The sequence below is a fragment of the Convolutriloba macropyga genome, chromosome 6 (assembly GCF_964194025.1).
Source record: "Convolutriloba macropyga chromosome 6, txConMacr16.3, whole genome shotgun sequence".
NCBI lineage: Eukaryota > Metazoa > Xenacoelomorpha > Acoela > Convolutidae > Convolutriloba > Convolutriloba macropyga.
Window position 1 is genome coordinate 14,509,367 of NC_134473.1, and position 12,550 is coordinate 14,521,916.

Consider the following 12,550-nt stretch of genomic DNA (forward strand, 5'->3'; position numbering starts at 1 on the left):
TGTTTGAGCAATAGAAAAATTTTCCGAATAATGAAAAAAGGGATGCTGCTAGCCCTAGTCAGCTAAAAATGTCCAATTTCTTCAAAGCAACTGTCACTATTCCTTTATAATGTCAAACTGAAAACAATAGGCAGAGGACAACCAGAGAGAGGACAAAAAAATGTTTTTTTTAAAAAAAATTTCCCAGTCTATTTTTACAGGTTGCTTAGGTTTTATTGAAGTTCAAATTTTAAATTGATGAGTCGTTTGTAGGTACCGTTTATTTTCTCACAAATTTGCTTGTGTTTCAATTTCCTTTAAGCTGCTTCAAACACATTTAAAGAAATGTAATTTGGACAGAAAAACATGAACAGAGTCAAGATTTTTTTGATAGTGTCTCATGCTCTTCTTCTTAACAGTATCGTGATTTTCATTGATTTCTTTGCATTTTTAAGAAAAAAATAAAGGATTGAAATATGGAGCAAAAAACACGCAAAGATTGGCTCGTTTCTGTTCTTACGCTTTGTTTGCTGATGGTGCTACTGCTATCCCCTTGTGCAGATTCAATGTCAACGTCATCATAGTTAGAGTATGGGGGGATAAATTTTGAGACCGATGAGGGTTGCGACCTCCACAACCTTTGAAATGAGTAAGAATCCTGTGCATTAGACTGAGCCCATTGCTCCTCATTGCGCCAGTCTTATTATGCGCTTTTAAACTGAACTATCGTTCAAAGCTCCAGCTTATGATCATTTTTATTTAAATTGAGTCTATGCTCTAGTAGAAATCTGCTGAGAACTGTTTGCTTAACAATGTCTCACGGGTCGTATACAGTTATTTGGACCATTTCATACTTTGCCTTGTTCAATGTCTTTGTCAAAAAAGTTGTTAAGAATTTCTTTTGCATCTGTTGCTTCTGAAATTTAACCACCTGTTTTCTAGTTGAGAAACATATCAGCAAATAATAATAATAATAATAATAAGGATCGGAACGTTATCTGCTTTCGCACCTCATCGACCCTCCTTGCTTAAATAGAAGTACTTCTGAGGTTTATATTGATTATTTTGAGTTGCCAGCTTTTTCGGTTACTAATTTACATGCTTCAAAAAATAACTAGGAAAAGAGTATCCAATGACTATATTCGTTATATAAAAACAAATCAATTTGGGCTTGTTTTTTGTTATTATATTTTCATTTACTTTTATATATAAAAACGACTTATGTCATTTTTTTTAATTTGGTGAAACCATATTTGCTTATTCTATTGTCATAATAATATGAACTTACTCGGCTGAAAGCTCGACATTTCGATCAATTGCTGAGCCTTCGAAGTCAGTGCCTCTTTTATCTTGTCTCCAGAACTGATTCTTCGTCAGCGGCTGTTTTCTCAAATCGGCTGCCAGTGATCTGGCTCTATAAGTCATTAAATTGACATCAGTTGTGATACGACGGGCTGAAATGAAATGTTCCGATTTAAACATACATGAGAAATGATAAAGTTATTCCTGAAAATGGTCAATAACTGACTATTTTCTTACTGTAAATAAACACAAAACATGAGAGAGAGACCGACACAAAATTTGACAAAAAATCGACAAAATGCTGATTTTTGACCAATATTAATATCAGAATAAACCATTTTTATCTGCATATTCAATGAATTTTTGATCAAAATGATTCAACCTTTTCGATCAGAAGGGACCGGAATGATTTTGGGGAAAAGCAATTTTTCACAATCAGTATAGCTACCTGCATCTGTCGCAACGACTTTAGTCATAGTGACGACCGGCACGTTGAACTTGTTCTGGAGAACAACTGACCCCACAAAGATGGGAATGACTGTAAACAGGATCAGACTAGCAGCCAAAATCATCAGCACAATTGTCACTATTAGAGAGTACTTCAGCTGTTTGTCTTCACTTTTACTCTCATTCCTTGAGTCAGCATCCAATGCGTTGCTAGAGCATCAAAGTTTAAAATCGTACAGAAACTAATGACGAATAATCGTTCATTGGAGGTTTTTGCACATGGAATAAGTGGCCATAGGACTTTAATTTTATACCTACAAGTCTCTGCAAAATCTTGCAATATCACGTCATCACAATTCTGAATAAAAGCTGATATCGGTGATCTTTTGCAAAGCAACCCGATTCGAAGTCTGAATCAGTACTGATCTCGGCGAACTCTTGCAAAGAGATCTGATCAGAAGTCTGATTCAGAGCCAATCTTGGTCATTTTTTGAAAAGTGACCTGTTCAAAATTCTGAGGCAACGCTGATCTCGGTGAACTGTTGCAAAATCATCAGATCAGAAAACTGAATCAGATCTAATCTCGACGAACTCTAGCAAAGTAACTTGATCAGATTTCTGAATCAGGGGCTGATATCAGTGAAATAGTGCAAAGTGACCGCATCGGAATTCTGAAACAAGTTGAAATCGGTGAACTATTACAAAATTATCAGATCAGAATCCTGAATCACATCTATTCTCGGTGAAACCTAGCAAAATTACTTGATCACATTACTGAATCAGGGGCTGATATCGGTGAACTCTTGCATTGTGAACTGATCTGAATTCTGTGTTAGTGTTAATCTTCGTAAGCTGTTGCAAAGCAACCTGATCAAACCTTTGAACCTGAGGTGACCTCGGTGAGCGCTTGCAAAGTGACCCAATCAGATATCTGCTCATTGCTGATCTTGATGAAATCTTGCAAAGTGTGCTCATGAGAATTCAAAAAGTGAGCTAATCTCGGCGAATTTCTGCAAAGTGACAAGATCAGAATCAAAGCTTATAGCATTCAACGGCTGATCTCGGCAAACTTGCGCAAATTGACTTGATCAGATTTCTGAATCAAAATGATTTAGGTAATCTTTAGAAAAGCAAATTGATATAAATTCTAAATCAATGCTGGTCTCAGTGACGTCATTCATATTGGATTGATTAGAATTCTGAATCAGTGCTGATGCTGATCTTGGTGAACCCTTGCAAAACAACCTGATCAGATTTCTGACTCAGACCTGATCTCGTTAACTGCTGCAAAATTATCTGATCACTTTTCTGAAGCAGTGCTGATCTTGTTGAACTCATCAAAAGTAACTTAATCAATTTTTTTACTCAACGGAGATCGCGGAAAACTTAGTGCTGATCTTGTTGAACTCATCAAAAGTAACTCAATCAATTTTTTTGTTCAACGGATATCGCGGAAAACTTAGTGCTGATCTTGTTGAACTCATCAAAAGTAACTTAATCAATTTTTTTATTCAACAGAGATTGCGGAAAACTTAGTGTTGATCTTGTTGAACTCATCAAAAGTAACTTAATCAATTTTTTTATTCAAAAGAGATCGGGGAAAACTTAGTGCTGATCTTGTTGAACTCATCAAAGTAACTTAATCAATTTTTTTATTCAACGGAGATCGCGGAAAACTTAGTGCTGATCTTGTTGAACTCATCAAAAGTAACTTAATCAATTTTTTTATTCAACGGAGATCGCGGAAAACTTAGTGCTGATCTTGTTGAACTCATCAAAAGTAACTTAATCAATTTTTTTTATTCAACGGAGATCGCGGAAATTTTAGTGCTGATCTTGTTGAACTCATCAAAAGTAACTTAATCAATTTTTTTATTCAACGGAGATCGGGGAAAACTTCGTGCTGATCTTGTTGAACTCATCAAAAGTAAATTAATCAGTTTTTTATTCAACGGAGATCGCGGAAAACTTAGAGCTGATCTTGTTGAACTCATCAAACTTAACTTAATCAATTTTTTATTCAACGGAGATCGCGGAAAACTTAGTGCTGATCTTGTTGAACTCATCAAAAGTAACTTAATCAATTTTTTTATTCAACAGAGATTGCGGAAAACTTAGTGTTGATCTTGTTGAACTCATCAAAAGTAATTTAATCAATTTTTTTATTCAACGGAGATCGCGGAAAACTTCGTGCTAATCTTGTTGAACTCATCAAAAGTAAATTAATCAATTTTTTATTCAACGGAGATTGCGGAAAACTTAGAGCTGATCTTGTTGAACTCATCAAAAGTAACTTAATCAATTTTTTTATTCAACGGAGATCGCGGAAAACTCAGTGCTGATCTTGTTGAACTCATCAAAAGTAACTTAATCAATTTTTTTATTCAACAGAGATTGCGGAAAACTTAGTGTTGATCTTGTTGAACTCATCAAAAGTAATTTAATCAATTTTTTTTATTCAACAGAGATTGCGGAAAACTTAGTGTTGATCTTGTTGAACTCATCAAAAGTAACTTAATCAATTTTTTTATTCAACAGAGATTGCGGAAAATTTAGTGTTGATCTTGTTGAACTCATCAAAAGTAACTTAATCAATTTTTTTATTCAAAAGAGATCGGGGAAAACTTAGTGCTGATCTTGTTGAACTCATCAAAAGTAACTTAATCAATTTTTTTACTCAACGGAGATCGCGGAAAACTTAGTGCTGATCTTGTTGAACTCATCAAAAGTAACTTAATCAATTTTTTCATTCAATGGAGATCGCGGAGAAGATCTGAACTGATCAGAAGTTCTGAATTGATCATAGTTCTGAATAAAAAGTGAACTCGGAGAGGTCTTGCAAAGAGACCTGCTGACAACTCTGGGTCAAAACGGATCTTTGTAAACTGTTGCAAATTGAGCCGATCCAAATCCTGAATCACTGTTGATTTAGATAGAGTATTGCAATTTGACTTGATCAACTTTCTAAACAGTTGCCGATGGCTTTAAACTCTTACAAAGTGAACGAATCAATTGGAGCTGACCATGGAGAACTCCGATCAGGATTCTGAGCTAATGCAGATCTTGGCCAACTTGCAAAGTGACCTGATCAAAGTTTCAATCACAGCTGATCTCGGTGAGATCTTGCAAAAATGATTAGATCAAAATTCTAAAACAAAGCTGGTCTCATGCAGAATGAGAATTCTGAATCTGATTTGTTTTTGATGAGCTTTTTTTGAAATGACCGATATCTGATTCCAAGCTGATTTTGTTGAGATTTTGCAAAAAAGTCCAACTCGAAATTGCAACTTAGAGCTAATCTTTGAGAGCTCTACCAAAATGACTTGCAGTGAGATCTGAATAAAATATGATCTTCTCCAGCTATTGCAAACTGCCCAGACAATCCTAATCTCGGTGAACTTTTGAAAAGTGAAGGGATCAAAATTCTGAATCAGAGGTGATCATTGGAAAACTTGTTTAAAGTGACCTGACCATAACTCTGAAATAATGCAGATCTCGCAAACTGTTGCAAACTGACCTGATAAAAATTCTGAATCACAGCTGATCTCGATGGCGTCTTGCAAAATGACAAGGTCAATATTCTGAATCAGCACTGATCTTACAGATCCCTTGCTAACTGGTTACATCTGAAACAAGTTAAAATCGGTGAACTGTTACAAAACTATCAGATCATATTCCTGAATCAGATCTATTCTCGGTGAAACGTAGCAAAGTTATTTGATCCAATTACTGAATCAGGGGCTGATATCGGTGAACTCTTGCAATGTGAACTGATCTGAATTCCGATTTAATGCACATCTCGATAAGTCCTACTCAAATTTCTAATTGAGAGCTAATCTTGAGAGCTCTACCAAAACGATTTGAAGGGAGATCTGAATCAGAATTGATATTCTTCAACTATTGCAAAGTGCCTTGATCAGGAATCTCAATCAGAGTTCAACTCGTTGAACTTTTGAAAAGTAAACGGATCAAAATTGTTAATCAGAGGTGATCATGGAAAACTACATGATGCAAAGTGGGGTGAACCAAACTGAAAGAGCGCTGATGTCGGTCATTTTTTGCAAAGTGGCCTGAAGAAAATTCTGAATCATTGCTGATCTCAATTGGTTCCAGCAAATTGATCTGACCAAAATTCTGAACCACTTCAAATCTCGTTGGACTCCTGCAAAAAACCCTGACAAGATATCTGATTCACAGCTGATCACAATCAATTTTTACAAAATAACTTGATCAAATCTCCGAATAAGAGCTGGTCTCGTTGAGCTCTTGCAAAGTGGCCCGATCAAAATTCTGAATGACTGCTGTTTAAGGTTGGCTCTGGCAAAATGACCTGATAATTATTCTGAATCTGTGCTGATCTTGGTGAACGCTTGCAAGGTGAATTGATCAGATATCTGATTCAGAGCTGATCATGATCAATTTTTACAAATTAACTTGATCAAATCTCCGAATCAGAGCTGGTCTCGTTGAGCTCTTGCAAAGTGGCCCGATCAAAATTCTGAATGACTGCTGTTTTAGGTTGACTCTGGCAAAATGACCTGATGAGTATTCTGAATCTGCGCTGATCTCGGTGAACGTTTGCAAGGTGAATTGATCAGAATGCCGAATCAGAGGTGATCGCGGTGAAATTTTGCAAAGCGACGTGGCCAGAATTCAGTGATGAGCTGAGTGAACTTGCGGTGAAAAACTATTGCAATGTGCTTTGATCAGGAATCTCAATCAGAAATCAAATTGTTGAACTTTTGAAAAGTGAATGTATCAAACTTCTTAATTAGAGGTGATCATGTAGAACTTGATCAAAGTAACTTGATCAAAAATTTGAAATAATGCAGATATCGGGAAACAGTTGCAATGTTATCTAATAAAATTTCTAAATCATAGCTGGTCTTGGTGACGCCTTCCAAAATGACCTGGTCAATATTCTGAAGCAGCACTGATTTTACTGAAATCTTGCAAAGTGGCTATATCAGAAATTTGAATACGTGCTGAGCTGAGCTAACTCTTGCAAAAATGATCCTAATTTTGCATCAAACTGATTGCGTTGAACTCTGGCAAAGGTGTTTAATCAGAGTTTTCAATCAGTGCTGATCTCGGTGATGTCAACTGATCAAAATTCTGAGTTAATGAAGATCTCGATAAACTGTTTCAAAGTAACCTGATAAGAATTCTGAATCACGGCTTATCTCGGCGACGTCTTGCGAAATGACCTGATAAAATTTCTGAACTATTGGTGATATTGACGTTAGCTGATCCGAACTCTGAATTTATGCAGATCTCGGTGAGCTGTTGCAAATTGACGTGATGAGAATTCCGAATCTGAGCTTATCTTGGTGAGCGCTTGCAATGTGAGCTGACCCAGTATCTCAATCACAGCTAATCCAATTGACTTTTAGCACAGTGACCAAGTCGGAGGTCTGAATTGGAGCTAGTCTCTGTGAGCCCTACCAAAATGACTTGTTTGGAGATTTGACTCCAAAGTCATCTTTTTCATGACTTCTGAATCAGAATTATTCTCGGTAAGCTTTTAGAATGTAATTTGATCAACATTCTGAATCATTGCTGATCTCAGTGAACTCTTGCAGAATGAGCTAACCCATTTTTTTTATTGCTGATCTCGGTGAGTTCTTGTAAAGCAATTTGATAATTTGATCCAAATTCTTAATTCATGCTGATCTTGGTGAACTCTTGCAAAATGACTTGATCAGAAAACCAAATCTGGTATGAACTTGTTGAGGTCCTGCAAGGCTACTTAATCAAATTTTTGAAACCATGCCCAGCTCGGTGAACTCCTGTAAAATGACTTGATTAGAGTACTGAATCATGGCTGCTTAAAATTCTGAAGCGGTCGAAGAATTCTTGCAAAGCTACCTGATCAGATTTCTGAGTTTGAGTTGATCTCGATGAACACTTGCAAACTAAACTAATCTGATATCTGATTAAGAGCTGATCTAGGTCTCTTTCTTCGTGGTATTTAGATCAGAACGTAGAATCAGTGCTATTCTCGATGAAATCTTGCAAAGTTCTTCTTGAGCTAATTTAGTTCGAATTTGCAGAAAAACTGGATCAAAATTTTGAATCAGAGCAGGTCTACGTAAACTCTTGCAGAGTGAGGCAATCGAAATTCTGAAACAAAGTTGATGTCGGTAAAATTTTGGAGAGAGATCTCATCAAATTTCAGAAGGAGCGCTAATCTCGTTGAGATCGTGATAAAGTGATTTTATACAAATACTTAAAAAATGCTGTGCTCGGTGAACACTTGACTAGATTAATACTCTGAATCAGAGCTGATCTCGATATGCTTCTGCATAGTGATCTAATCAAAGTTTTGATTCAATGCTCATATCGGTGAACTCGTGGTTTTTAGATCAGAACGTAGAATCATTGCTATTCTCGATGAAATCTTGCAAAGTTCTTCTTGAGCTAATTTAGTTCAAATTTGCAGAAAAACTGGATCAAAATTCTGAATCAGAGCAGGTCTACGTAAGCTCTTGCAGAGTGAGGCAATCAAAATTCTGAATGACTGCTGTTTTAGGTTGACTCTGGCAAAATGACCTGATAAGTATTCTGAATCTGCGCTGATCTCGGTGAACGTTTGCAAGGTGAATTGATCAGAATTCCGAATCAGAGGAGATCGCGGTGATGTCAACTGATCAAAATTCTGAGTTAAGCCAGATCCCGATAAACTGTTTCAAAATTACCTGATAAGAATTCTGAATCAAAACTTATCTCAACGACGTCTTGCAAAGTGACGTAATATACATAGCTGGTCATAGCTGGTCTTGGTCATTCTGAATCATAGCTGGTCTTGGTGACGTCTTGCAAAATGACCTGGTCAATATTCTGAAGCAGCACTGAATTTACTGAAATCTTGTAAAGTGGCTAGATCAGTAATTTGAATACGTGCTGAGCTGGGCTAACTCTTGCAAAAAATTGATCCTAATTTTGCATCAAATTGATTGCGTTGAACTCTGGCAAAGGTGTTTAATCAGAGTTTTGAATCAGTGCTGATCTCGGTGATGTCAACTGATCAAAATTGTGAGTTAATGAAGATCTCGATAAACTGTTTCAAACTGAACTGATAAGAATTCTGAATCACGGCTTATCGCGGCGACGTCTTGCATAATGACCTAATAAAATTACTGAATTATTGGTGATGTTGACGTTAGCTGATCCGAACTCTGAATTTATGCAGATCTCGGTGAGCTGTTGCAAATTGACGTGATGAGAATTCCGAATCTGAGCTTATCTTGGTGAGCGCTTGCAATGTGAGCTGAACCAGTATCTCAATCACAGCTAATCCAATGGACTTTTAGCTCAGTGACCAAGTCGGAGGTCTGAATTAGAGCTAATCTTGGTGAGCCCTACCAAAATGACTTGTTTGGAGATTTGACTCCAAAGTCATCTTTTTCATGACTTCTGAATCAGAATTTTTCTCGGTAAGCTTTTGGAATGTAATTTGATCAACATTCTGAATCATTGCTGATCTCAGTGAACTCTTGCAAAATTAGCTAACCAATGTTTTTATTGAGTGCTGATCTCGGTGAGCTCTTGAATACCAATTTGATAATTTGATCCAAATTATTAATCCATGCTGAAAAAGACTTGATCAGAAATCCAATTCTGGTTTGAACTTGTTGAGCTCCTGCAAGGCAACTTAATCAAACTTTTAAAACCGTGTCCAGCTCGGTGAACTCATGTAAAATGGCTTGATCAGAGTACTGAATCAGTGCTGCTTAAAATTCTGAAGCGGTCGAAGAATTCTTGCAAAGCTACCTGATCAGATTTCTGAGTTTGAGTTGATCTCGATGAACACTTGCAAACTAAACTAATCTGATATCTGATTAAGAGCTGGTCTAGGTCTCTTTCTGCGTGGTATTTAGATCAGAACGTAGAATCAGTGCCATTCTCGATGAACTCTTGCAAAGTCCTTCTTGAGCTGATCCTGTTCAAATTTGCAGAAAAACTGGATCAAAATTCTGAATCAGAGCAGGTCTACGTAAACTCTTGCAGAGTGAGGCAATCAAAATTCTGAAACGAAGTTGATTTTGGTAAAATTTTGGAGAGAGATCGCATCAAATTTCAAAAGGAGCGCTAATCTCGTTGAGATTGTGATAAAGTGATTTCATACAAATACTTAAAAAATGCTGTGCTCGGTGAACACTTGACTAGATCAATACTCTGAATCAGAGCTGATCTCGATATGCTTCTGCTTAGTGATCTAATCAAAATTTTGATTCAATGCTCATATCGGTGAACTCGTGGTTTTTAGACCAGAACGTAGAATCATTGCTATTCTCGATGAAATCTTGCAAAGTTCTTCTTGAGCTAATTTAGTTCAAATTTGCAGAAAAACTGGATCAAAATTCTGAATCAGAGCAGGTCTACGTAAGCTCTTGCAGAGTGAGGCAATCAAAATTCTGAAACGAAGTTGATGTCGGTAAAATTTTGAAGAGAGATCGCATCAAATTTCAGAAGGAGCGCTAATCTCGTTGAGATTGTGATAAAGTGATTTCATACAAATACTTAAAAAATGCTGTGCTCGGTGAACACTTGACTAGATCAATACTCTGAATCAGAGCTGATCTCGATATGCTTCTGCATAGTGATCTAATCAAAATTTTGATTCAATTCTCCTATCGGTGAACTCGTGGTTTTTAGATCAGAACGTAGAATCATTGCTATTCTCGATGAAATCTTGCAGAGTTCTTCTTGAGCTAATTTAGTTCAAATTTGCAGAAAAACTGGATCAAAATTCTGAATCAGAGCAGGTCTACGTAAGCTCTTGCAGAGTGAGGCAATCAAAATTCTGAAACGAAGTTGATGTCGGTAAAATTTTGGAGAGAGATCTCATCAAATTTCAGAAGGAGCGCTAATCTCGTTGAGATCGTGATAAATTGATTTCATACAAATACTTAAAAAATGCTGTGCTCGGTGAACACTTGACTAGATTAATACTCTGAATCAGAGCTGATCTCGATATGCTTCTGCATAGTGATCTAATCAAAATTTTGATTCAATGCTCATATCGGTGAACTCCTGCGAAATGGTTTGATCGAAGTTCTGAATCTGTGCCGTTTTTGACATACTCTTGCAAAGTGAACTGATCAGAACACTGAATCAGCGGTGATTTTGTTGAATTTGTGCAAGGTGGGTTGATTCAAACTGAAAGAGCGCTGATGTCGGTCATTTTTTGCAAAGTGACCTGAAGAAAATTCTGAATGAGTGCTGATCTCAGTTGGTTCCTGCAAAATGATCTGACCAAAATTCTGAATCAGTTCTTATCTCGTTGAACTCCTGCAAGGTGCCCTGATCAGATATCTGATTCAGAGCTGATCATGATCAATTTTTACAAATTAACTTGATCAAATCTCCGAATCAGAGCTGGTCTCGTTGAGCTCTTGCAAAGTGGCCCGATCAAAATTCTGAATGACTGCTGTTTTAGGTTGACTCTGGCAAAATGACCTGATAAGTATTCTGAATCTGCGCTGATCTCGGTGAACGTTTGCAAGGTGAATTGATCGGAATGCCGAATCAGAGGTGATCGCGGTGAAATTTTGCAAAGCGACGTGTCCAGAATTCAGTGATGAGCTGAGTGAACTCTAGCAAAGTAACTGAATCAATGCCGATCTCGGTGAACGAATGCAAGGTGACCTGATCAGACTTCTGAATTAAAGCTGATCAGTATCAAGTTTTGCAAAGCGACCTGATCAAAATTGTGTATCAGTGCTGATCTCGATGTACTCTTGGAATGTGACGTGATCGAATTTCTAAATTCTAACTGAAAAATTTGCAACCAGAGTTCTTCAGTACTGACTTTGGCTTAGCATTAGGCCAGAGTAACGTATGGGAGTTTTGGTCCGTCCGCATTAAAATTAGTCTTTAATATTCAAAATTATTTTATTGAATTAACGCGCTCTTACTTTGATTCTTCTATGACTTTCTCCATGGCTTTGAACTCGTCTTTGTAAGCCGTCCATAGCTTCTTCACGTCCTAAAAAGTTGTGGAAAAGAAAATTTTTCTACCAAAAGAATATCCAAAAGTTGTTAGAGGTCAGCATGATCGGCTTCAATTGTAATAATGCTCCGGATTGTACTATGGAAAAAAGGACAGTATATTTGAGTATTATATTGAGTGAATTGCAGCATTCGCAGATAGGATCCAGGTAAAAATCACAATTCTGAAATGCTTTTAGTTGAGAAAGATATTAACTTTTGGATAATTTTGTGAAACTTTGAGTCTGGTAACACTCGCTGGATTACAAAAACACGATGCTGCCAGGTTGATTTGATGCGTCACGATATGTAATATAATAAAAAAAGGACACAAAACTGACAAAAAAATTATCTTCTTGCTCGTTTCATTCGTTCTTTTTCTTTTGCTCAATAATAAAAATAATCTGTAGACCAAAACTGCTCTTTTCTTGACTCTTTTCTTGAGAGACTCTTTTCTTGATTATACTGCGAACGAGATATGATCTTGAGCCCTTTTGCGTTAGAAAACAAAGCCTGCGTCGAGAGGTCAACAATTTAAAAAATACTGAGAATGTCATAATTGCGGTGACTGCGTTGGAGGTTTTTTGCGGTGAATGCAATGAAAGAGAAAATTTTGCTTTTTACCGCTTAGAATTGCAATTAAAAGTTTTAAAAAATGACAGCTAAATATCACAAATCGTTCAATGCATGTTTATACAATTTTCTACCACTATTTTTACAGTGTTTCATACAAATATTGACCACTTTCACAGCAATCGCCGCATTCAACGCCCAAAGATGCGGTTCTTGGCTGCCAAAAAAATTTTCTAAGGGAAAATTTAATCTGTTT

The 12,550-nt window shown here is 36.7% G+C and overlaps 1 protein-coding gene across 1 annotated transcript in view; it reads right to left on the reverse strand.

Moving 5' to 3' along the window:
- Nucleotides 1-12,550, reverse strand: part of LOC142340812 (uncharacterized) — a 123,718-nt gene that overhangs the window by 34,045 nt on the left and 77,123 nt on the right. Inside the window, exons 11-13 of the mRNA XM_075391540.1 lie at nt 11,649-11,719; nt 1,730-1,938; nt 1,268-1,433 (exon numbers count right to left, since the gene is read on the reverse strand). Coding sequence (XP_075247655.1) covers nt 1,268-1,433; nt 1,730-1,938; nt 11,649-11,719 — 446 coding nt within the window. The remainder of the gene's footprint in view (nt 1-1,267; nt 1,434-1,729; nt 1,939-11,648; nt 11,720-12,550) is intronic.